We start from the raw sequence: 26,371 nt of genomic DNA on the forward strand, positions 1-26,371 counted from the left end.
AAGCAAGCCTTCCACATCAGCCACAGCAGACGACAAACCTCGACCTTCAACATAGAAGAAGATGACCTGCCTACCCTGTTGGAAACAGACGACGAGATGACACCCCAGTGTCCTACCACCCCAACCCCCAGGCCGCCAACAGATACCGATCAGCGAAGAACGTAGTGGTACCCGAAACGCACCCAGCACATCTTTAAGAGGCGATTGCTGATTGTGTCGCCTCTGATCTGGGCCGACATTTACATGCCAGGTGGCACCTATTTAATTAGTTTGCTTGTTTCGGCTTTTTTCTTAAAGATGTGCTGGGTGCGTCCCAGCTACCGCTGTACCACTGCATTCTTCGCGGATCGGTATCGGTTCGCTGCCTGGAGGGTTGGGGCCACTGCATCGCCCCAACCTCCAACGACTCAGTCTAACACACCATCATCAGTGTGCTCGGCACTGTCCCAATTCTGCTAAGTGATACCACACTGTACAAACATTATTTCTGTTTTATATCGGCTGTGTATTTTTACGTGTTATTTGGTATGATTTGGCAGCTTCATAGCTTAAAGGTTACTGGAGAGCGCTTGCGCTGTGTTTTTGCTGACAGCGCTTGCGTGAGATTTTCGCCACGGAGAACAGCGCGGCAATGATTGTGGAAAAGTTTTTCTACTTTATATAGGCTGTGTATTCATCATATCATTCCTGCTTTTACTATATGTTACAGTTATATTAGGTCTTATGTGTTATTTGGCATGATTTAGTAGATTATTTTTGGGTCTGCGAACGCTCACAAATTTTTCCCATATAAATTAATGGTAACTGCTTCTTCGCTTTACAACATTCCTGCTTACAAACCATTTCATAGGAACGCTCTACCTTCGGATGGCAGGGGAAACCTGTAATCTGTTAAAACATAAGTATTGGCTGCATATCAGAATAATTAGTGCAGTTTACCAAAAGAAACAAATGGAGAAAATGAAGGGTGGGGTGCACAGAGTTAAATGAAAGTCATAAGTGGGCCATGAGCAGTGGCTCTCAAAGGTTGAGAACCACTGCTTTATACTGCACATCATGTCTGCTGCTCATAAACTAGCCTAGAGATATAATTAAAAAATTCATTTAGCTTAAACTAATGGAAGAATTAAACAAGAGCAAAAGTGAGCAATGATTGAACTTTGTGCAAAAAGAGGATATGTTTTCAGATACTCAACTCAGAACAATGAAATTGCCAAGAGACCATGCTGAGGAAGATGGAAGCAATGGCAAGCGGAATATCCTCATTGACTAGTCACCCTTAGCCCTCTTGGATAAAAGCATTCTCTTTCCCACTCCTTGAACACTCCACAGCTTTTCAATATTACAAAACTGTGGTCCAAGATATTTGTGCGATGAACATGGGGTTAGGTCTAGAAAGTGGAGTTGTACAAATTCACCCACATTGAATAATGGGGCAGATTTGAGTACTGTGTGTTCCTCAGATTTGGGGGGGGGGGGGAATGGCACAGCCTCAGTGCCAGTGACCCGAGTTTAATCCTGACCTCAGGTACAACAATTGTCATGAAAATTGTTTAATGTCATTTCCTGTACACAAATGTAAAGAGAATGAAATAATTGTTACTCTGGACCTGATGTAGTACACAAAAAAACACGAAAGATCAAGAACACAATAATAAGAAGAAAAACACACAAAAATATAAATATATAGAATAGCTTATATACATAGATTATATTCCATGAAGTGACTCTAGGTTGTACATAAGGTGACCGATGTGAAATAATAAACTAGTGATGCAGTGAGTGGATGGAGGTGTTGATCAGCCTTACTGCTTGGGGAAAGTAACAGCTTTTGAGTCTAGTGGTCCTGGTGTGGATGCTACGTAGCCTTCTCCCTGATGGCAGAGGGGGAAGCCGTCCATGAGGAGGGTGTTTCCAGCCCTTTTCTGGCACCTTTCTGTATATATGACCTTGATGGCAAGTAGTCTGGTGCCAATAATACACTGCTGTTTGCATAGAGTTTGCACATTCTTCTTCTATCAGGTGTTTGTTTTCTCCCACATCCCAAAAATGTGTGGATCTGTAGCCAGTCAAACACTGTAAATTGCCCAATTATAGGTAAGTGGTAGAATATGTGGTGGTAGGGAGGTGGAAGGGAATTGATTAGAATGTGGAAAGAAGAGCAATTTAATTACCAACAAAAAGAACCACCAAAGGTGGCAGTAGAAAAGGGAGGGAATAGCTCTGGGAATGCTAAGAATGAGTCCAGTCTCTGAGAAGTCCCACACCAACAGACTAAACACGGACAAGAAAGCTTCTTGCTGATTACTATCTGTTGCTCTGTCCCAGCAGATGAATCAGTGACCCTCTGTGTTGAACAACATTTGAAAGTTGCAATGGGAGTAGATAGGGAACAGAGGGGCAGTTTCAATGCCCAAAAATCAAGCGGCTCAGCAACACAAATGATCAAGCTGGACAAAGGACGTATCTGCCAAACTTGGTCTGTGGCAAGCGAGCGCACAAGAGACAAACCCACAATCCTCATCATAACAGATTAACATAAATCTGTTCATGTCAGTTTAAGGGAGTGATTAACAAGGGCCCAAATAAACAAAGCCACTCCACACACTGAGGACACTGCCCAACGTACTGTGTGGGACCACCAGCAATGAAAATGGGATGCACTCAGAACACACCGGACAGCTAAAACCTGTGGAGCCAGAATCACATACAAATACAATCTGTCACCTCACGGCCCAGGGCATCCCTCATTCTGCACTTACTATCAAGCCAGGGAATCAACTTCGGTTCAGTGAGCAGTGCAGGAGAAAAACAATAATATATACTGAATGGAGTTACCATGGAAGATGGTTCCTGTGCTAAACAGAAAAATACAGCTTTCAATATGCAATCCGTCAACTAATGGATCTTATTAATCATATGCAGTTATGCCTATCAATTTAATCAGTTTAGAGTAAATATCCACACAATGTTCCATCTAAGCATAGTATGGCATTGCACAAACTTTATCAGAATATTACAACTGCCCTTGAAAAATGCTGACAACACTACAAATAAAATGTTGAGTCCTCAAACCGTCAAGCAATGAATGATTAGGATGAAGGGAGATCAGACTGCATTGACATGATGACATCTCTGCAGGATCACACAGTGTGAAGAGCAGTGCAGTAGATCTGGCTATTCCTTTCACTTAACCCGTGATAAGCAAAATTTAACCACACATTGGCAGGACACGTACTTGGGCACCCTGCACTGAGAGTCACATCTTTCAAATGAATCTGGCAAAATAGGTCGAAGAAACCCCTTTATTTGAGGGTGGCGCAGCAATGTTAATGGCGAAAGGATGGATGTGACTTTCAAGTACCTTGCTTTAACTGGTCGTTAATGCACTATGAACAAGAGTACAACCCAAACCTGGTGTCTAGACATGTTTTTTCAATTCATGTTTAAGACCTGGGCATCGCCGGGAAGGCCAATAATAGTTACCCCTCCCCAATCTTCCACATTGTCTTGTAGGAGCCAAAGTTGTCAATTCACTGGAAAAGCATGGATAAAGATAAAGCTACAGTCAGTGGCCACTATATTAGGTACAGGAGCTACCTAAAAAAAAATAGCCACTGTGTATACTTTTGTATGTCCGTGGTCTTCTGCTGCTACAGCTCATTCCCTTCAAGGTTCAACGTGTTGTGCATTCAGAGATGCTCTTCTGCACACCATCGTTGTATTATGTGGTTATTTGAGTTACTGCCACCTTCCTCTCAGCTTGAACCAGTCTGGCCATTATCCTCTGACCTCTCTCGTTAACAAGGTGCTTTCACCCATAGAACTGCCACTCACTGGATGTGTTTTTGTTTTTTGCACCATTCCATGATCAAATCACTTAGATCACATTTCTTCCCTATTCTGATGTTTGGTTTGAACAACAATTGAACCTCTTGACCATGCTTTTATGCACTGAGTTACTGCCACAGATTAGATATTCATATAAACAAGCAGGAGTACAGATAAACATAATAAAGTGGTTACTGAGTGTAGTTCTGGACCATAAATCCTCAGTCCTTCTGCTGGCACGTTGTTGAGTTCCATGGCTTTATTTTAATTTAGAACTCTCAGTTGTCACTTGATATTCTGTGGAGTGGTTCTCAGAAGCCATGATAGATTATCCACACTGCACATCTAGTTGAACCTTCATCCTTGTTGATAAGATGCATGTGCTGCACCACAATCTGTTTATTATGAATAATTTCTTTCTATTCAAGACAAGGTACAACCTTAGAAATTTGTAGCGATTCCAGGTGGCACAGTAGCACAGGAGGTGGCACCTATTACAGTGCCAGCTGTAAGATCAGGGTTCAATTCCCACTACTGTCTGTAAGGAGTTTGTACATTCTTCCCGTGACTGTGTGAGTTCCCTCAGGGTGCTCTGGTTTTCTCCTACGTTCCACAGACATACCAGTTAGGGTTACTGAATTGTGAGCATGCTTTGTTTGCGTTAGAAGCGTGGTGACACTTGCAGGCTGCCCAGCAGAATCCTTGCTGATTTGATTTGACACTAACAATGCATTTCACTGTATGTTTTGATGGACATGTCACAAATAAACCTAATCTATAAATCTTTATCTTTAAAATGATCAGTATTCCCACCCCATAACATAGAAGAAAGTATCAGATAAGATCCAAGATGGCATGGAAAGAAAAAAATCTGCTCTTCATCCCAATGTGTCCCCTCCCTTCAACAGACCACTAATAACTTGCTCATAAGAGTTTGGTGAAATAAAAAGATATTTCACTGAAATGTACAAAGAAGTGACAGATGTACAAGACTTGGTGAGGATGTTGCCCTGACCCAGGGGGTTGGGGTTGGGGTTGGGCACAGGATGAAGAGTCATACTCTTAGGATGCAGGGCAAGACATAGACTGAGGCAACAATGAATTTCTTTGTCCAGAAGGCAGTGAACTTATGAAATACCATCCACAGGATGTGCGGGAAGCCAAGTCACTTCCTGAATATACTTAAGGAGGATTTTAGCTTTGCAAACATAAAAGTAATGAAGGGCTACGGGAAGAAAATTGAAATAAGGTAGGATTGTACCAAATGTCCAGATAGGCTTGAAAGCAGAATGATCTTTTCTTCCACATCATACAGCAATCAAAGGGTGAGCTGGTAGTCTACTTTGATAATGTGACATTTGTTCTCCAAATATTTGTTGTATAACCTTTTCTTCCAAAAGTGCAATAAGAATGGCGGAAGTACAAGCGTGACCCGTTAGCCAAACAGCTGTGTTTCTAACTTTGCTGGGACTGGAGTTTTTTTTTATATAAAGTTAATTAAAGTTCATTATATGATTCAAGAAATCAAAGATGTTTCACTGAGTCTGCACTAACAATCAGCAAGGTCACTGAGTCAACTCTTACATGACCCAGTGAGCAGGGAATATGTGGGACATGATACCTGAGGCATCACAACAGTATGGGGAAGACTCAATGAACAACTCTGCATTTTCCTCTCCACTCTTTTGTCTAACATACCACATGCTCACTGTGGTATTATAGGAAGGATGTGGAAGCTTTAGAGAGTGTGCAGAGGAGATTTACCAGGATACTGCCAGAATTAGAGACAATGACTTATGAGGATAGGTTGAACAAGCTAGAGCTTTTCTCTTTGGAGCAAAGGAGAATGAGAGGGGACTCGAAAGAGATGTACAAGATGATAAAAGGCATAGATTGAATGGATAGACAAGATACTTTTTCCAAGGGTGAAAATGGCTAATACAAGGGAGCATATTTTAAGGTGATAGGAGGAAAGTTTAGGGAGATGTCAGAGATAAGCTTTTAAAGAGAGTGATGGGTATGTGGACTGCTCTGACAGGGGTGGCGGTAGAGGCAGACACATTAGAAGCATTTAAGAGACTCTTAGGCACACTGATGACAGAAAAATGGCAGGCTATTTAGAATGGAAAGGTTAGTTTGATTTGAAAGTAGGTTAAGAAGTAGGCACATCATGGGCCAAAGGGTGCTCTAACTATCTTGTATAGTACCTTGCCTAGTTTGACTTTGGACTAACAATCTGTATGCCTGAAGGTACTTTGCCCAGGTTGTAACGGTCCAAGGCCTCCTAGGAACATAAAACTCATATATTCAGATCTGAGAGCAGATTATGAAAATAGAGAAAAGATTTTCCCAATAAACCCACAGTAATATTCTTATTTGCCCTGTTGCTTGTGGTCTACTTACAGTATGCTCCTTAACCAGACTCACTAACATTAAGCAGTTATCAATGTTGTACATACTTGTGTTATCTTAGAACTCAGAAAAAATATCAGGATTATATGCATACATAAACAATATACAAGACAAGTATTTCACTGTATCTTGGTACATGTGACAATAATAAATCATAAAAAAACAAAAAAAAAGTATATAAGAGGTAAAACTTAGGTCAAATTCTGTCAATGCTTCTGGGATTGGACATGGGTGCCCATATACTAAAAACAAGTGGGAAACCATTGGTTAACAAACATCAAACCTCAGCAAGCCAATATTTGGTGGAGACATAAGAGATACAGATGCTGTAATCAAATACAAAAAGAAAACAACTGCTAGAAGAACGCAGACCCTGCATCATATTTTCCTGGAGTTCATTCAACTCACAATATACGAGAAACAAGAGAAAATTTGCAGATACTGGAAATCCAAACAAAACACACACACACACACAAAATGCTGGAGGAACTCAGCAGGTCAGCATCTATGGAAAATATACCAGATTTGGAAGTGAGCTCAGGGCCGTGATTACATTACAGAGATACAAACTGGAAACAGGCCCTTCAGCCCAACAACTCTGTGCCAAATAGCAACTATCCATTTACACACATTCCACGTTGATCGCATTTTTTATTCTCCCCTCTGGCTGCTACAGCAGTACGATACCAAGGGAATGCTCCATTATCAGTGAAACTGTCATTCTAATGAGACTTGCATCCAAGCTCCCACCTGCCTATTAAAATGGATAAAAAAGGTAAGAAGCTAGGAATTTCTCTTCAGATTTCTCTTCTCACCATTCACATTTTAATCAATATCTCAACAAAGAGTGAATCTAGTTATTTGCTGTGTGCATATTGGTTGCTCTGGTCACCAGAAGTAGTACTCATTGATAAGAGAACATGGTAATAACTAAAATAAGTAGAACTTATTTCCACTGCCTTCCACTGTCTTCCACTGTTGATATCCTCTCGCTGCCCAAAATATTTAACTTATTTGTAACCATCACTGCCTAAGCCCTGTCTTCTACACTCAAAGATTTCTTCAATGAGCATACGACCTTTTCTCCAATACAGACTCCAAATTCTAGTCCTTCACTAGCTGCTCCAGCATTTACCTGATGCTCAGATTTGTGAATTTTAAATTAAACATATGTGTACTTTCCCCACTGCTATTCTACTGTGGTTGGCTTAATATTTAGTTTCCCAATTTTGGCTACAACCTAGTCCAAGCTGAAAATATCTCTGAGTTAAAATACCATTCTCTACAACCACCACCATTTTATTTTCTGCCATGCAACTTCACTTAGGGGCTCAGGAGTTCCAGGTCATTCATGAAAATACTGATGGATCCTCATACTTTATGTGAATTTGACATCAATGTAGTCAGAAAGCCATCTCTCCATATACATTCAGTGGTCACTTTAGATATCTCCTGTACCTAATAAAGTGGCCACTGAGTGCATGCTTGTGGTTTTCTGCTGCTATAGCCCATCCACTTCAGGATTTGATGCGCTGTGCATTCAGAGATGCTCTTTTACACTCCAGGGTTGTAATGTGTGGTTATTTGAGTTACTGTTACCTTCCTTTCAGTTGAATCAGTCTGGCCATTTTCCTCTGACCTCTCTCATTAACAAGACAATTTCACCCACAGAACTGCTGCTCACTGGATGTTTTTTATGTTTTTTGCACCATTCTCTGCAAACTCCAGAAAATGTGGTGCGTGCAAATCACAGATCAGCAGCTTCTGAGATACTCAAACCACCTCATCTGGCACCGACAATCATTTCACTGTCAAGTGCATCAAGATTACATTTCTTCCCTATTTTGTTATTTGGTCTGAATAACAACTAGACGATGTCTGCAATCTTTTATGCATTGAGTTGCTGCTACATCATTGGCTGATTAGATACGAGCAGGTGTACAGGTGTACCTAATGAAGTGGCTACTGGTGTACATATGTCAAGAGTCTTTCTCCCAGGGTACAAATGCCATAGCTTTAAGGTGAGAGGAGTTTAAAGGATATTTATGAAGCAAGTTTCTTTACATAGCAATAGATGGCTGGAAACAGAAATGATGGAGAAATCAAGCCAACATAAAAACTAAAGAGAGGGCATATAATAGAGCAAAAATTAGTGGAAAGTTAGAGGATGAGGAAGCTTTTAAAAACCAACAGGAGGCAACTAAAAATGTCATAAAGGAGGAAAAGATGGAATACGAAAGTAAACTAGCCAATAATACTAAAAAAGGATACCAAAAATTTCTTCAGATACATAAAGTGTAAAAGAGAGGCGAGAGTGGATATTGGACTTCCGGAAAATAATGCTAGAGAGGTAGTAATAGGGAACAAGGAAATGGCAGATGAATTGAATAAATATTTTGCATTAGTCTTCACTGTGGAAGACACTGGCAGTATGGTGGATGTTCCAAGAGTCAAGGGTCATGAAATGTGTGAAGTTACCATTACTAGAGAGAAAGTTATTGGAAAACTGAAAGGACTAAAGGTAGTCCACCTGTTCCAGATGGTGTGTACCTCAGAGTTCTGAAAGAGGTGGCTGAAGAGATTGTGGAGACATTAGTAATTATCTTCCAAGAATCTTTTCTATTCGACACTTAAATGCTTATTAAATTGGAATATTGTTGTTGGGGAGGGTTCCACTAAAAATATTTATAAGCCTTATCTATTCCTCATAGCTGACTAGTTGTTTTATAGTTATTAATAAAAATCAGACAATCACTAGATTCTGGCATGGTTCCGAAGGACTGGAAAATTGCAAATGTCACTTCACTCTTCAAAAAGGGAGAGAGGCTGAAGAAAGGAAATTATTGGGCAGTTAGTCTGACCTTAGTGTTTGGGAAGGTGTTGGAGTCGATTATTAAGGATGAGGTCTCAGGATACTTGGAGGCACTTGATAAAATAGGCTGTAGTCAGCATGGTTTTCTCAATGGAAAATCTTGCCTGACAAATCTGTTGGAATTCTTTGAAAAAATAACAAACAGGATAGACAAAGGAGAATCAGTTGATGTTATGTACTTGGATTTTCAGAAGGTCTTTGACAAGGTGCCACACATGAGGCTGCTTAACAAGTTAAGACTCTATGGTATTACAGGAAAGATACTAGCACGGTCGCTTGACCATGGTTTTCGGTCAGGCGCCGGACACTCGGAGAGATTCAGCGGGGGGCAGGCACCCGGCACTCGGCCGGGGGCTGTGGTCGAGCGGTCGGTGACTTGGGTCAGCTCCCCCACCGGACTTAGTCTGGTGAGGAGGGTGTGAGGACACCCAGCAGGACTAAAAAAAAATCAAGATCTGACAAAGGGCAGATGAGCTCCTTGTGAGCCAACGGCCATCTTCCGTGGAAGAGACTAAAGCCTCAACATGTATCTACGAATCGTATGCTATGCACTTAGTTAGGAGAGACATGATGAACTTGGGCACTGCACCGTGTGCCTGGACCTGCCCAAGGCCTCCGCCTAAGGAAGGGTCGAGCTCGATGAAATGGCCGCGGCTGGAGGCCGACACGGCTTCGGGCTCGAGTTCGGCAGGGGCGGCGGCAGGCAGTGCCAAGGCGGCCAGCGAGAACAAACTGGAGGCGAGACTGGGTCGCAAGATCAAAGAAGATGGAGGTGCATAGCCGCCAACCCCGGATACGGGACGGCACCCACTGACTGACTGACTAGCATGGAGATAGCACTGGCTGATTGACAGGAGGCAGAGTGGGAATAAAGGGAGCCTTTTCTGGTTGGCTTCAGATGACTAATGCTGTTCCACAGGGGTCTGTGTTGGGACCAATCCTTTTTACATTGTATGTCAGTGATTTAGATGATGGATTGATGGCTTTGTTGCAAGGTTTGCAGACGGTATGAAGATAGGTGGAGGGGCAGGTAGTTTTGGGAAAGTAGAGGGGCTATGGAGGGACTTTGACAGATTAAGAGAATGGGCAAAGAAATGGCAGATGGAATACAGGAAGTGTATGGTCATTCACTTTAGTAGAAGAAATGGAACGGTTGACTATTTTCTAAATGGAGGTATAATACAAAAAACTGAGGCGCAAAGGGACTTGGGAGTCCGTATGCAGGATTCCTTAAAGGTTAATTTGCAGATAGATTCAGTGATGAGGAAGGCAAATGCAATGTTAGCATTGATTTCAAGAGGACTAAAATCAAGGATATAATGTTGAAACTTTATAAAACACTGGTCAGGCCTCAGATGGAGTATTGTGAGCAGTTTTGGGTCCCTTATCTTAGAAAAGATGTGCTGAAACTGGAAAGGGTTCAAAGGAGGTTCACGGAAATGATTCCAGGATTGAATGGCTTGTCATATTAAGAGCATTTGATACCTGTGGGCCTGTATTCACTAGAATTCAGAAGAATGAGGGGTGACCTCACTGATATCTATTGTATGGTGAAAGGCCATGACATAGCGAATGTGGAAGGGATATTTCCTATGGTGTGAGAGTCTAAGGCCAGAGACACAGCCTCCGAATAGAGGGGTGTCCTTTTAGAACGGAGGTGAGGAATTTCTTTAGCCAGAGAATAGTGAATCTGTGGAATTCTTTGCAGCTGTGGAGGTCAAGTCTGTATGCGTACTTAAGGCAGAGGCTGATAGAGTCTTGATTGGTCAGGGCATGTAGGGATACAGGGAGAAGGCAGGAGATTGGGGCGGAGAGGAAAATTGGATTGAAATGGCATGATGAAATGGCAGAGCAGACTCGATGATCCAAATGGCCTAATGAAGTTTAAGAGGCTCTTAGTCATAAGTAAGGCAGGGAACTGAAGGATATGTGGCATGTGCAGTCAGATGTGCAGGTTAAATTGGCATCATGGTCAGCACAAATATTGTGGAATAAAGGACCTGTTCCAATGTTTTACTGTTCTATGTTCTATTCCTACCGCAATTCACAAGCTGTAAACACATCTGTCTAAATTCCTCTACCGCAGAAATCCTTACCCAATCTTTATTATCTCCAGATTCAATAATTCCAACCTACTCTTGACCTGCTCCTCTGTAAGATACTATCTAAACTCTACAGCCATCGTCCTAAACCACACCAGTTCCAATTCGTCCATTTATTCTGCCCCCGAAAACAAAAAAAATCTGAATATATGTAAGAAATTTCCACTATTAACTAGCTTAATAATAGCCATGGTTTTAAAGTTACCTTGCTGCAGTTAAGCACACTCATGTAAAGAAATGTAACTACAAGTAGTGAGACTTCTGAGAGCACGGTGGACTAAAGGACGACTTTAAATTCAGAAAAAACCATCTTTTTAAAGTAGAGGAAGGGAAGTAATTTTGCTTCACTTCATTCGTATGTAAAAGAAGAATAGGGAAAACGGCTGGTGACAGTGTCACCAGATAAAACAGTCACAGAATAAGTTGCCAGTGAAGTTACAGTTTGGCTTATACTCACTCTGCAGGCTTGGCATGTTGGCATCTTCTGGCTTGCTTTTCAACAAGTGAGGAAGCCGTGTGTATCTGTATCCAAATCCACATCCCTAGAAATGAACAGAGAATTACATCAAACCAAAGTCCCTAAGCATCTTTTTCACATTATTAGTTATGAACACCACACTCCTTCTTGCTTCGGTTATTTCTCTACAACCATCAAGCTCCTGAACAAGCAAGGGTAACTTCACTCACCTCAACTCTGAACTGATTTCACAATCTCCAGACTCACTTTCAAGAACTCTGTAACTCTGATTCTCAGTATTATTTATTTACTTTGTTATTATTTGTATGATTTGTCTTCTTTTGCACATTGGTTGGTTGGCACTCTTTGTTATCTGTAGTTTTTGTTCAATTCTATTGTATTTCTTTATTTTCCTATAAATGTCTACAACAAAACGAATCTGGTGTATGGTGACATTTATGCACTTTGATAATAAACCTACTTTTAGCTTTCTTACTCAGGTGTTTAAACTGATAACTACAATAAGGCTCCAAATTCACCGCAGTCGTCTGTAGGGGTGAATGAGATTTTGCAGTTAGCCACTGCTTCATTAAACATGACAGCTAATCTGCTTCTTTGCAGGCTGGCTCAATGTTTCAATCCCTCCAGACGATCAAAGTCATCTCAGTTCATGGTCAGTTAACCTCTAAATACTCTGTTTTGCATGGGAATAGTCCATGCTTCTTGTGCTTCAGAAACTGACATGTTGCTCAAACAAACAAAATGTCAGAGTCTTTTTAACACCAACCTACCTTCGGGTTGGCTACAAATTATATTGCAAAGAAAGTCAAAGAAAAATTACTAAGTATTAAAGAAGGCTGACAACAGCTGGGCAAACACAAGAAATTCTGCAGATAATGGCAACACACAAAATGCTTGAGGAACTCAGCAGGTCAGGCAGCATCTATGGAGGAGAATAAAGAGTTGATATTTCAGGCCAAGACCCTTCATTGGGACACAGGTTACGTGCTCCAGAGTGGGAATACTAATCTGAACTCTATCACTCACCTACATTACCAGTATGGGACATGATATCACCTGTCAGGATCTGCACTCATGCCTTATCCTGCTTGAGAGATTAGCTTGGTGGAAAATGATTACATTATAAAATATACTTAGCCACCCAAGTGCCAGTAATAATAATCAAATAAATGACACAAATATGTAAGCAAATTTATTATTAGACCTAAAAACCCTAAATCTAAATGTAAGATCACCCCTTTTAAAATGTGAATAGGTCAGCTAGGAACTCATACTTAAAAAAGGCAATGACAGCTCTAAAAACCAAAACAAGAATGAGAATGGATGAACAGGAGAATGAACAGACCCGTGGTATCCAACCCACATCTCACCACCTATCCATCTTCTCCAGCTCACTGCCATCACCTCGAGTGTGCATCAACTTACAAACAATTAACTTCAATTTTAAAATTACTTCAATGTCAGCAGCACAGGACATTTTAGTTACATTAAAATTCAAGAAATGGAAACTGCTTGAAATGATTAACAAGGATTCAAAGTAGTAACAATTTTGTTTAAGAACGCAGTAGACTTTGTTTATAACTATCAGGGACAGATGTGTGGAGAAGTAGTTTTTAAATTTCGAATTAAATGAACATGTGGTAAATTAATCAGTAATCAAATTATGTAAACACGAGGAATTCTGCAGATGCTGGAAATTCAAGCAACACACATCAAAGTTGCTGGTGAACGCAGCAGGCCAGGCAGCTTCTCTAGGAAGAGGTACAGTCGATGCTTCGGGCCGAGACCTTTCGTCAGGACTAACTGAAGGAAGAGCTAGTAAGAGATTTGAAAGTGGGAGGGGGAGGGGGAGAATCAAAATGGTAGGAGAAGACAGGAGGGGGAGGAATGGAGCCAAGAGCTGGACAGGTGATTGGCAAAAGGGATATGAGAGGATCATGATTCAGGAGGTCCAGGGAGAAGGAAAAGGGGGAGGTGGGGGGAAAACCCAGAAGATAGGCAAGGGGTATAGTCAGAGGGACAGAGGGAGAAAAAGGAGAGAGAGAGAAAGAATGTGTGTATATAAATAAATAATGGATGGGGTACGAGGGGGAGGTGGGGCATTAGCGGAAGTTAGAGAAGTCAATGTTCATGCCATCAGCCATGATCTCGATTCTGACCACAAGTAATCCACTATCCTCTAAGATTTTTGCAGTCAAACACTGAGAAAGAAATGGAATCTGCAGAATTTCTGCTTATTGAAGCATAGTACACACTCTCCCTCCCTACATGCCATGGTCTTCCCCACTTACATGCTTGCAAGAGCAAAAACTGTGGATTCTGAAAACGTAAAATTAAAGCAGAAGACTGAGGAAACACTGTCAGACAGGAAATATGGAAAGAAAAAAAAAACAGAATGATTCAAATTGATGGCCCTTTGAAAAATTACTGCCCTGAGGTGTCCCACTTCTTCCTACACTGATTTGTCAAATATCTTGAGCATTAGAGGTAAGTTTCCTAAATGCACTCATGTGAGATTGAAAGGAGCTGGAGATCACTAACCATGCAAAAGTATCCACAAGACGACACCACAAAAGAACAGGAGTAACCCTCCTACTTACCATCTTGTCCAAAGCTGTGAAGAGGTTATACATTTCACATCTCTGGACCACATCATATGAAGACCAGAGCAGTAAATACAGTAGTTAACTAAACAACCAGGATTATTTTAATGGCAACCTGGTCACTTTTAGTGATGCCAGCATTTTGTTTCCAGTATCATTGAGTCAGTGCCCTTGTTTTCCAGATTATCAATTATAACCTATGGATTAGTAAGTAGATCAACAATCATCCTCTCAGATAGACAGAAACAATTCCAAACCAGAGGGGATGGGGAAATTCTCAGATATGCCATCCAACCTTTACCTCTGTACTAACATTAATAAAAGAAGTTAATCCCTAAATAAACCTCATACCCTACAAGACACTTATTCACTGCAAAGTACCCGAAGACATTGTAAAAATAATTTATGTCACAACTATCCTTTAACCCTCAATCAATAATTATGGTATACATTGGATTTTGTGTATAAATTGACTCCTATCTGTTCCCCTAATATAACTAATTGGTTATAAAGCACTTTGGTACATCCCAAGGATAAAAAATATTACTATGTTTATTTGTATTTACTTACATCTTACAAGCAGTGTTTAGCTAAATAAGTCTGAACTAAATAAGCACTATATATAGGACAACCAAAGATGCGCAGCTTCCATGAAAATGACATCACATCGTTCAACCTCAAATCCGCAAAATAAAATACAGAAGTTTACAATTTCAAATAAGAGGCTTAAAAGTTGTCAAAGGAATTAGTGGATTATAGATCAGAGACAAATATGGTGGAGAAAGTGCAGGTGGAAATTAATCCAAGCAGGTGTTACACTGTGGGAGGCCATATGCAGGGGGAGAGTAGTCGGCTGGTGGCGTAGTGGCATCAGTGCCGGACTTCAGAGCGAAGGCTTCCAAGTTCGAATCTAGCCGGCCCCCTTGCACGCTTTCCATCCGTGCTGGGTTAAGCGATGAGCTAGCAACTCGGCCTTGTAAAAATAAGGAAGCTTGCTAAAAAACGCTGTCATGACGGCGTCCCGATGACTCCACTCGGAGATAAGGGCTTTCTTCTTCTCTTCTTCTACACGATTAGTGATAATACCCTAAAAACGCACTGCCGTACTGAGAGATCTTGGAGTCTAAATCTGTAGCTTACTGAAAGTGGCCACACCCAGCAAAAAACAGGGTGATAAATAAGCCATATTTGTCTTCATTGGTTAGGGCATAAGAGTAATGAAGTCATGTTGTAGCTATATAAAACTTTGGTTTGTGTGCAATTCTGGTTGCCTCATTACAGGAAGGATGAAGAACCTTTGGAAAGGGTACAGAAGGGGTTTACCAGGATGCTGCCTGGATTAGAGAGCAGAACCACAGCAACAGATTAGATGAATTTGGGTTATTTTCTTGATATCAGTTTTAAAAATGCATAGATAGGGTAAACAATCCAAATCCTTCTTTCCCAGGGTAGAAATGTCAAATACTAGAAGACATGCATTTAAGTTGAGAGGGGCCAGTTTAAGGAAAATGTGCAAGGCAAGTTGTTTCTTGTTTGCAATGGGTTGATAGATGCCTACAATGAGCTGCCTTGGGAAGTGGTGGAAGCACATATTATAGTGATATTTAAGAGGCTTTTAGACAGAAACATGAATATACAGGAAATGGAAGAATATGGATTGTGTGTAGGCAGAAGCAATTTAGTTTAAATCGGGATGGTGTTCTGCAGGGACACTGAGGGCCGAAGGGCCTGTTCCTGTGCTGTACTGTACCATGTTCAACTCTCTACATGATGGGATGCTCGCCATTTTGCAAATATCCTCCAAAATGAATCTCTTCAAATTTCTGGTTCACTGTTTATCTACTGTGACAGTAAACGAGGAGGCTATTCAGCTATCAGGTTCATTCTGGCTCTTAACAGACAAACCAGCTCAGTCCCATACCCACAGTTTATTTTTTCTCACACATACCCATCAACTCCCCTTTGATTCTTTTGCTTTATATCTACATTATGGTGTAATTTATAGTGGTCTTTGTATATTGGAAGGAAACTGGACCAACTGGAAGAGAAATACAGAGGTGCAGCTAGTGGAGATTCTGCTGGACTCCTGGGCTCAATACAACTTCGGTGTGCTGTCTGCATACAGTTTGCACATTCGCCCTATGAACGCGTGCATTCTTTTCATATAGTGTAATGCTGTTATAGTGCCAGCAATCAAGGTTCATTTTTGGCACTATCTGTAAGGAGTTTGTACAGTTGCTCACGACTACGAGTTTCCTCTGGGTGATCCGGTTCCTCCCACATTCCAGAGACGCATGGGTTAGTACTATAGGGTAATTGGGCTGAAAAGGCCTGTTACTATGCTGCATCCCTAAATAAATAAATAACTCCCAAAGATGTGCTGCTTAGTACGTTGATTACCCATTGTAATCATCACTAGTAAATAGGAATCTGGGAGGATTTGATAAGAATAAAATGGGTTAATATAGGGATCGTGTAAATAGATGGCTGATGGTCAGCATGAACTTGTTAGACTAAAAGTCTATTTCCATACTGCTTCTCTCTGTGAAATGTAGAATATGCAACTCTACTGATGGATAACCTGAGATTGGGACTGAAGTCAGGTCGGGTGGAATCAAAAGCACCAACTGTTGTTTTTCACCCATTACCGTGTCACCAAAATAAGAATGAGACCAGTCAACACTGAATACCTCCCCTGAGAGTCCCAAAGAGTCACATTCAGGCCAATGCCAGGAACAGTAAATAGAAACAAGAGACTGCAGATGCTGGAAACTGGAGCAACAAGCAACCTACTGGAGGAACTCATTGCGTCAAACAGCATCTGTAGAGGGACAGGAAATGTCAACATTTTGGGTCAAAACCCCGCTATCAAGACTGCACTGGATGAAACTTTGTTGGGAAAGTAACTCATGCAAATAATCTGTTCCCCTCAAGTTCCCTACAATAACCACATGAATTCCAAGAGATGAAATTACATCTTTATTTCCATGTAACATGATTGAAATAAACAACGGACACAGCGAATTGCAATATCAACAATATCCAAATTATTTTGTCTGGAAACTCAACTCAGGATTTTCCAAAAGTCTTGGGAGTGACATCTACACACTCAATGTCATTGCCTGATGGAAATCAAACCCGGTTTTGAATGGATCAATACTGACTTCTTCCATCATCTTATTTAGGAGCCTCTTCTTTTGCTCACTCACTCACTGAATAAATTATGCTCTTACAGATCAGTTCTGAATTTACCTTTCTGTCTTCACTTCCAACACAGGCTATGTCTTTAACATCAAGGTGAAAAAGTTTTTTTATGATCCTTACCATCTGGTCTATTTAGGATTCTAACTGCAGCAAAACCAGCACCACTCAAGTCTTTGCCTTTCCCAAGAGAATATGCTCCATTTACAGTTATTTCTCATACTTTTAAATCCTTCATGCCTAGCTCATTATGCATGCATTCTTCTATATGTTTTCAAAAGCTGCAATAGTTATTGTACCATGATAATGGAAAATGCAGACAATACTCTGAGTAAGGCAGTACCACAATGGTGCTGCTGCAGTTAGAGAACAGAATACCTTACTCTCAGTTCGATATTGACCTGTAAATCTACCCTAACATCTGATCTTCTTTCCTCATCACTAGAGTATTATTGTGACAGTTGCAAGGTAATGCCAAACTCCAGACCTCTCTCATTTTCTAAGCATGCTACTTTCTCTTGAAGCAATTATGCATGGCTTTGTCCACAGTTGAGGCTCACTGCATTTAATGTCTAGCTAGGTACATTAGAAGTCACACCTCCTTAGGTAAACACTGTGTAAACATTGTGGATGAATTTAGCCATTGAGCAGATATGACAATAGCTCCAGATTAGACCAAAAGATATAGGAGCACAATTAGGCTATCTGGCCCATCAAGTCTGCTTCACCATTTCATCAAGGCTGATCCATTTTCCCCCTCAGTCCCAATCCCCTGCCTTCATCCTGCATCTCTCCATGCCTTGATTAATCAAGAATCTATCAATGTTTGCCTTAAATATACTCAATAACTTGCAATCCACAGCTGCCTGTGGCAACGAATTCCACAGACTCACCACTCTCTGGTTAAAGAAATCAGAATCAAATTCCATGTTCTAAATGGATGTCACTCTATTCTGAGACCGTGTCCTTTCCACATCCGCTTTATTGAGGCCTTTCAACATTCAACAGGTTTCCCAATTCTTCTGAATTCCAGTGAGTACAGACACAGAGTTGTCAATCGGTCATCATATGGTAACCCTTTCATTCCCAGAATCATTCCCCAACATCTTAGCTATCAACTCCAACATCTTCCCGACCACTGAAGTCAGACTAACTGGCCTACAATTTCCTTTCTTCTGTGTCTCTCCCTTTTTGAAGAGTGGCGTGTCATTTACAATTTTCCAGTCCTCCGGAACCATGCCAGAATCTAGTAATTGTCTGAGTTTGAATAATAACTATTAAACAACTAGGGAGCTGTGAGGAAAAGGCAAGGCTTAGAAATATTTTTAATGGAACCCTCCCCAACAACAATATTCCAATTTATTACGCTGATTGTCAAATTGAAAACAGGAAAAGTAAAAAAAAAACTTAATTGTATTGAGTTATTTTGCCTTAAAACTGTAAGTAAAATCTCTGTGCAATAAGCCTACCCTCCAGAGTCGCACAAGGATCCAGTTGGTCTGTGCCCATGGTCGCTGTTCATAAGGAGCTAAGAGATTCTTCATCATGGCTATACGTCTGTAAAAGCAAAGGCACAAGGCTCCAGAGTATCAATATTTATTAACAACTTGCCTTTGAACATGAGTGAACATGACAATGTATTTGTAGAAATGAAAGGCTGCCGAGTGCACAATGTTTGTAGAACAACAAACTCGTATTGCTAATGTTACATCTTCATCCATCAGAAAGAAATCCCAATGGAAAATGTGGCATGTTTCTGGATCAGTGCTGCCTTCTGAACAGAAAGTAACAACAAACTAAAAAGCACAAACTGCATATTATAAACAAAAGAACAATATTTTAACAGATTCACCGTACTTTCATGTACCAGCATAGTTATAAAACATCACATTAGAGATTAGTATTCTTTGGGTCACTACTCCTATTCTTCAGGTTTCCAAAGTTCAGTTTGTGCTTCAGTTAATTTTGGAATGAAACTTACCAGGTTTATGAAACAAAAGTTCACCAAATGACTGACCATTATCTTCAAAGTTTGTAACAACTGAAGTTTCCAGCTCACACTATCTAAGACTATGAAAGCTTGCAGCAGGATCTGGGCCATCTTGAAAACTGGCAAATGGAATTTAATGCAGATAAGTGTGAGGTGTTGTACTTTGGGAGGACCACCAGAGTAAGTCTTGCATGATGAGCAGTAGGGCACTGTGGAGTGCAGTAGAACAGAGGAATCTGGGAATAGAGGACCATAGTTCCTTGAAAATGGCAGCACAGATAGATAGGGTCATAAAGAAAGCTTTTGGTACACCGGCCTTCATAAGTCAATGTATTGAGTACAGGAGATGAGATGTTATGTTGAAATTATACAAGACGTTGGTGAGGCCTAATTTGGAGTATTGTATGCAGTTTTGGACACCTACATACAGGAAATACGTAAATAAGATGAAAGAACACAGAGAAAATTTAACAAGACTTGATCACCTGAGTTATAGGGAAAGGCTGGCTAGGTTAACACTTTATTTTCTAGAACTCAAAAGATTGAGGGGAGATTTGATAGAGGCAAAAAAATTAAGGAGGGTTTTGATATGGTAAATGCAAGCAGGCTTTTCCCACTGAAGTTGGATGAGACTACAACTAGAAGCCATGATCATCAATTAAGGGTGAAGGGTGAAATGTTCAAAGGGATATTTAATTTTCTTTTTAGGCCCAATCTCCTACCTTCTCCTCATATCCCTTCATGCCCAGACCAATCAAGAATCTATCAACCTCTGTCTTAAATACGTTTACAAATTTGGCCTCCACAACTGCCTGTGGCAACAAATTCCACAGATTCACCACTCTGGCTAAAGAAATATCTCCTCACCTCCATTCTAAGTGGATGCTCCTCTATTTTGAAACTGTGTCTTCTGGTCTTAAGACTCCCCTACCAAAGGAAAAATCTTCTACACATCCACTCTACCAAGGCCTTTCAACCATTCAATAGTTTCAATGAGATCACCCCTCATTCTTCTGAATTCCAGTGAATATAGGCCCAAAGCCATCAAACACTCTTCACATGACAAGCCATTCAATCCTGGGATCATTTTCACAAACCTCTTTTGAACCTTCTCCAGTTTCAGTACATCCTTTCTAAGGGACCCAAAACTGCTCACAATACTCCAAGTGAGGCCTCATCGGTGCTTTATAAAGTTTCAACATTACATCCTTGCTTTTATATACTAGTCCCCTTGAAATGAATGCTGACATTGCATTTGTCTTCCTTACCACAGACTTAACCCTAACCCTAACTTCTCTTTTTCTCACACTGCAAGAGTGTGTCACCTTGGTCAAAAGCTCCCACCATGTTGAAATTAGATTGTTCTCCAGCGTCAGCAATATGAATTACAATTTCACCTGCACTAGACAACAACCAACACAAACCTAGCATCGGTCAGAATGTATTGTGTGTGTGTCTATTGCAGATGCAGTAACCAATGGTGTTTGTACTTACTGCTCCTCTGGGATGCGCTCGACAGCTCGCAGAGAGTGTGGATAGCAGACGTAGCTGGCAAGAGCCTGCATCAGAGAATCCTTAATATCTAAACAGGGAGAGAAAGAGAATGAGAGAGGATCAAAGCTTTTTATTAACTTAATTAATGCTGTGAATAATTTCCACCAATGCATACAAAACCTACTCAGTACTGTACACTACATCTTAGGCAGGAGATGTCAATCTCATTAATTAGGGATGAATTGGCATAATTGAAATCATCGATAGTGGAAGTTACAGATTAAGCCAAGAGGTCATCATTCAATTCAACCTCCTCAGTACATGAGAACTGCTCGGTGCTTGTGGTAATCTGCAGAGTCATGAAACACCAGTCGATTCCTACTTATGGACATATTGGTGAAAGCAGTGGAGATGGTAGCTTATTTGGTAGCCAAGGAGTTAAAACAGCCAAACCCCAAATAGAGAAACATGCAATGTTTTAGTGTGAACCAAAGTTTCAAGGTTGCCACATGCAAGGAGTTAATGTTTTGTGAAGATCAGAAAATAAACACAAGGAGATTGATAACTTAATTAACAAAATGATCTTCAGGATTAATTAATTACTGGATGAACTAATCTGGCATGAGATAATGAACATACCTCAAAGTAACATTGTCTACACTCCACTAAGCTGCAGCTATAAATTGGGAAGACAACTCACTTTATTTAGATCCAAGGACCAAAATGACTAATTAATTGGGAAGTGGACATCTGGTGGTTGTAAAATATAAAACAAGGTGTTTCTTCTAATGCATCCCTATTGGCATGAAGGGCCTAAATGACAGAAGAGTTGGCTATTACTATAATAACAATAAATAGCTAGAGGCCTAGGTACCTGGTCAAGATGGCTCCAGCAAACAATGCTACCACGGGTGACATCTTCCAGATGGTAAACTGTTTCTTTTCTTTCTTTTACATCTTTTTCTTTTAAATGTGGTTCTGATAATGTTGAAGCCTGTGATCTACAGTTTGATGGTATGTTTTCAGGCCGACTGAATCAACTGGCGTTTTGCTGTCTCCAAGACGTTCCAAGAGACAAGCAGCCTTGGGGCCAAGGAAGACAGGGTGCGAGCCCACAATCTACTCCATTTCTTGCCGCACTCACGATTAAAGTGTTGAAGACGACTGAAACATTAAGGTGAGTGCGGAAGTCAAACGAGAGTTCAATTCCATCTACCAGCCTCTCGCTCACTGCTGCCGGAGGAATGTCTGCGTGTGGTGGTCTCTCTCTCTCTCGCCCTCAATGCTGCCGGAGGAATGTCTGCGTGTGGTGGTCTCTCTCTCTCTCCCTCTCGCCCTCAATGCTGTTGGACAATGGTATCGAAGCTCAGGGTCTGCAGTTTGCAGATTGGACTGTAGTTTGATTTTGTGTTTTTATATTCTGTGTTTTTGCTCGTCCTTTCTTGTTGCCGTTTGCACGAATTTGTTGTTTTTTGGTGGGAGAAGGCAGGTTGATGTTTTTCTTTGAATGGGTTCCATGGTGTTCTTTGTTTTGTGGTTGTGGAGAAGATGAATCTCAGGGTTGTATACTGCATACATGCTTTGATAATAAATGTACTTTGAACTTTGAAGCAATTAAAACTGGTCAAGATACTGATGTGGGGAATGGGACCTTTGTATGAACTTCCAGAATCAATTGATTCCATGTTCTATACCTGACTTGGTTAGGACCAATAACAAGAGTGATACACAACAGATGAAATCAGTAATAGGGTGATACTGTGGTAACTAACATCCATGTGCAAAGGGACGATAAGGGACAAAAATGGCGAAAGTACCACCCAATTCACAAGGAACAGGAAGGATAAGTGGGAGATGGGTCCTGGAAACCTCGAACAGTATGGGAATCTAAAACCAACACTCAGAAAGGTGAAGTGCTGAATATGGGATTCAGAGAAAGCTGAAAGTGATTTCTTTGCGTCTTTATTTGTGAAGTAATTAAGAATAAATAATACAAAAAATATTTTCACTAGATGTCAGTGAATTCAGCACAACACAAGGTAATACCAGCAGCCTCAAAACAATAAACACCAAAACCGCACTGCACCACAATACTTGTTCCACTGCGTACCCAGCTCAATCTTCTGCTGCTCATTTAGCTCCAAACACTGCAACATAACTTGGAGCTTTGTGGCTGCTTCAACAAAACTAGTCTGATGGACTCTGCGAATGGCTTGGACAGAGAGGAGCCTCTGTGTCCCCACCAGCCTGGTGGACTGAAAAAGCTAACCATATGATTGGGGAATGTTTTACATTCACAAATATTCAGTAACGATTGGATCATCTTACAAAATAAACTTTGTTTTAAATCAGAAATATTATGTATCTTTAAAATTACAGATACAATAATCAAATCATTAAAACAAACATAAATAAATAATAATGGAATGAACGCAATGTTATGTCAATCTTATAAACTGCTGAGATCAATCTAACCCTTCCCTCCGACATAGCCCTCTAATTTACTAACATCCACATGCCCATCTAAGAGTTTCTTAAATGTCTAATATATCTGCCTCTACGACCACCCAAAGTATTGGTGAGTTCAAGCTACCTGCACACAGACCTGGGTCCTTCAACACTTCGTTCATCTCAGCTGAATCAAAAGCTACACCCAATAGCAAACCTATACAGGTGCACCCCGCTTTTTGAACATTCGCTTTAAGAACCCTCACTGTTACGAAAGACCTACATTAGTACCCTGTTTTCGCTAACAGAAGGTGTTTTCACTGTTACGAAAAAATCAGCGCACGATAAAAGGCAGCGCGCGCCCTGAGCAGCCGCTCTCCCCCGGATTCGGAATGGCATTCTCGCCGGCATTGCTTAAACACGTGCCTGTGAGCAGCCGTTTGCAAGATGAGTTCTATGGTATCAGAAAAGCCTGAAAGAGCTCGTAAGAGTGTTACACTTAGCGTAAAACTAGGCATAATTAAGCGTTTCGATCATGGTGAACAAAGTAAGGACAAAGTGAGTTTGGCTTGGGGAAGCTGACGAAGATGATGTTGAAGAGGTTTTGGCATCCCATGACCAAGAACTGATAGATGAAGAGCTGATGCAATTGGAAGAAGAAAGGATAACAATCGAAACCGAATGAGTAATGATAAAGTACGACTTTAATTTTGAAAGGGTACGTCGGTTTAGGGGATATTTGCATAATGGTTTGAGTGCTTACAAAGAACTGTATGATCTAAAAATGCGCGAGGCTCAGCAGTCAAGCAAGCCTTCCACATCAGCCACAGCAGGCGACGAACCTCGACTTTCGACATCGAGGCGGGCAGTCATAGGAGAAGATGAGCTGCCTGCCCTGATCGACGATGAGATGGCACCCCAGTGTCCCACCACCCGAACACCCAGGCCGCAGAAAGATACTGATTTGCGGAGAATGCAGCAGTAGCCGGGAGACACACAGCACATCTTTAATAAAAAAGCCGAAATAAACATGCTAATTAATTAGGTGCCGCCCAACACGTAATTGGTGGCCCAGATCAGAGGCGACACATTGTGAACAATGCGGGACATAGCTGGACATTGAAATGGCAAGAAGAATGTACCTTCAAAGTAAAACTGGGGAAAAAGATAGCGAAGCCTCGAGCAAGAAAGCGGATGTTACAGTAATGGCGCCGTTGCACACTGCTGGAGCTGGACCTGGACCTGCGCTACCCGATGACTTGGACAGGCTTCATTTAGTACTTATTTCTGACATGACGCTAGCACTGCATTCTGCCTTAAAAAGAGAACTTGAAGATGCTTCATCACCAGTGAATGCTACCATGGAACAAATTATGTCTTCTTTCGAGTCACACGATGACCTCGAAAATCGGTCACGGAGATCCAATTTCAGAGAGGTTGGCATTCCTGAAAATTTGGAAGGCTCGGACCCTGTTAAATTTATGACTGAGTTTTTTGATGAAGTGCAGGGGACAAATTTTTTCCCAAGTCCTCTCGTACTTTCGCGTGCTCACCGAGTCGGACGTAAACCATCCGGTGTCTCTGGAGCCAAGCAAACGAGAACCAAGAACGTTCCTGGTTTGCTTTCACTCCTTTCGAGATAAGCAACGCATCATCAATAGACCGAAGCAGGAGCTGTATTTCCGCGGACACCGCGTGTTTTTTTATGAAGATTTTAGTGCGGAGCTGGGTAAAAAACGAGCAGCTTTCAAGGAGGTGAAATCCCTGCTTTACGGGAAAGGGGTCAGGTTTGGCCCCTTGTATCCTGCCCAGCTCCGGGTCATACATGAAGGTAAAAAGCATTATTTCGATACACCAGAGGCGGCCGAAGAGTTTTACCATTCGCGCTGGGGAGAAGAAGAACGAGAAGAGCAATGACTTTTTTTTTAGGTTATTCATGCAGCATGGAAGGGGCCTGTTAATTTTCACAATCCACTTCTTTGTTCATTTTTTCCAGTTTAATTTGTGGAACTGCTATGCTGCCGAAACTCTTAACAAAAACTTTCAACCAGCAAAATGTAAATATTTGGGATTTATATCTCGGGCGTTTAAGTTGCCCAGTGTTTTTTTTTGTTTTTAATGCTTAGCTTGACCTGTGTCATCTTTAGCCTATATATTATATTAAAGGTAGTATAAGTGATAGGATAAATGTTAAGGAGGGGAGCCGCCCTAGATTAGATTGAAAGTTGGGCTGTATGGGGAACGCCTTGGAAGTTTTTTGTTGGGTACTGCCTGCGATCATCCTCAATTGGGGAGGTAGATCTAGGTTTCGGGGGTTAATTGGGTTTTTTTGTTGTTTGTGTAAAGGGGTGGGGGAGTGTTCTGGGGGATTATCATGGCAGTTTATTCTTTTGTGTGTTACAGGTTGAGCAGACTTTCTTTTTATTGTGCGTTATTGTGTGCAATTTATGCCCTCGCACTGTTTTGGATTGTAGGCCCTGTGTGTCTTTTGATATGGTTAACGTAAGTGCTGCTGATGGAGGCCACCCTGTGAGGTTTATTTCTTGGAATGTAAAGGGGCTCAATGGTCCGGTTAAAAGAGCTAAAGTTTTCTCTCATCTGAAACAATTAAAAGCAGATATACTATTTCTACAAGAGACACATTTAAGAGTGGAGGACCATAATAGACTTCGTAAAGCATGGATTAGTCAGGTTTTTCATTCTAGATTTAATAGTAGGTCCGGGGGGTGGCAATATTAATCACCAAAAGAATACAGTTCACACCATCTGATGTAATCAGTGACCCTAATGGTCGCTTTATTATAGTCTCTGGTTCTCTCTTTCAGATACCTGTTATTTTGATAAATGTTTATGCTCCTAATTGGGATGATGTCCAATTTGCAAATAAGGTTTTGTCATTAATACCTAACCTGAATACACATAAGCTAATCTTTTCCAGAG

General features: G+C 41.1%; 1 protein-coding gene across 1 annotated transcript in view; it reads right to left on the reverse strand.

Moving 5' to 3' along the window:
* rnf123 (ring finger protein 123) overlaps positions 1 to 26,371 on the reverse strand; it is a 410,214-nt gene that overhangs the window by 192,685 nt on the left and 191,158 nt on the right. The window contains exons 28-30 of the mRNA XM_072280728.1: positions 20,984 to 21,071; positions 18,969 to 19,056; positions 11,675 to 11,759 (exon numbers count right to left, since the gene is read on the reverse strand). Coding sequence (XP_072136829.1) covers positions 11,675 to 11,759; positions 18,969 to 19,056; positions 20,984 to 21,071 — 261 coding nt within the window. The remainder of the gene's footprint in view (positions 1 to 11,674; positions 11,760 to 18,968; positions 19,057 to 20,983; positions 21,072 to 26,371) is intronic.

This window comes from Mobula birostris, chromosome 16 (assembly GCF_030028105.1).
Source record: "Mobula birostris isolate sMobBir1 chromosome 16, sMobBir1.hap1, whole genome shotgun sequence".
NCBI lineage: Eukaryota > Metazoa > Chordata > Chondrichthyes > Myliobatiformes > Myliobatidae > Mobula > Mobula birostris.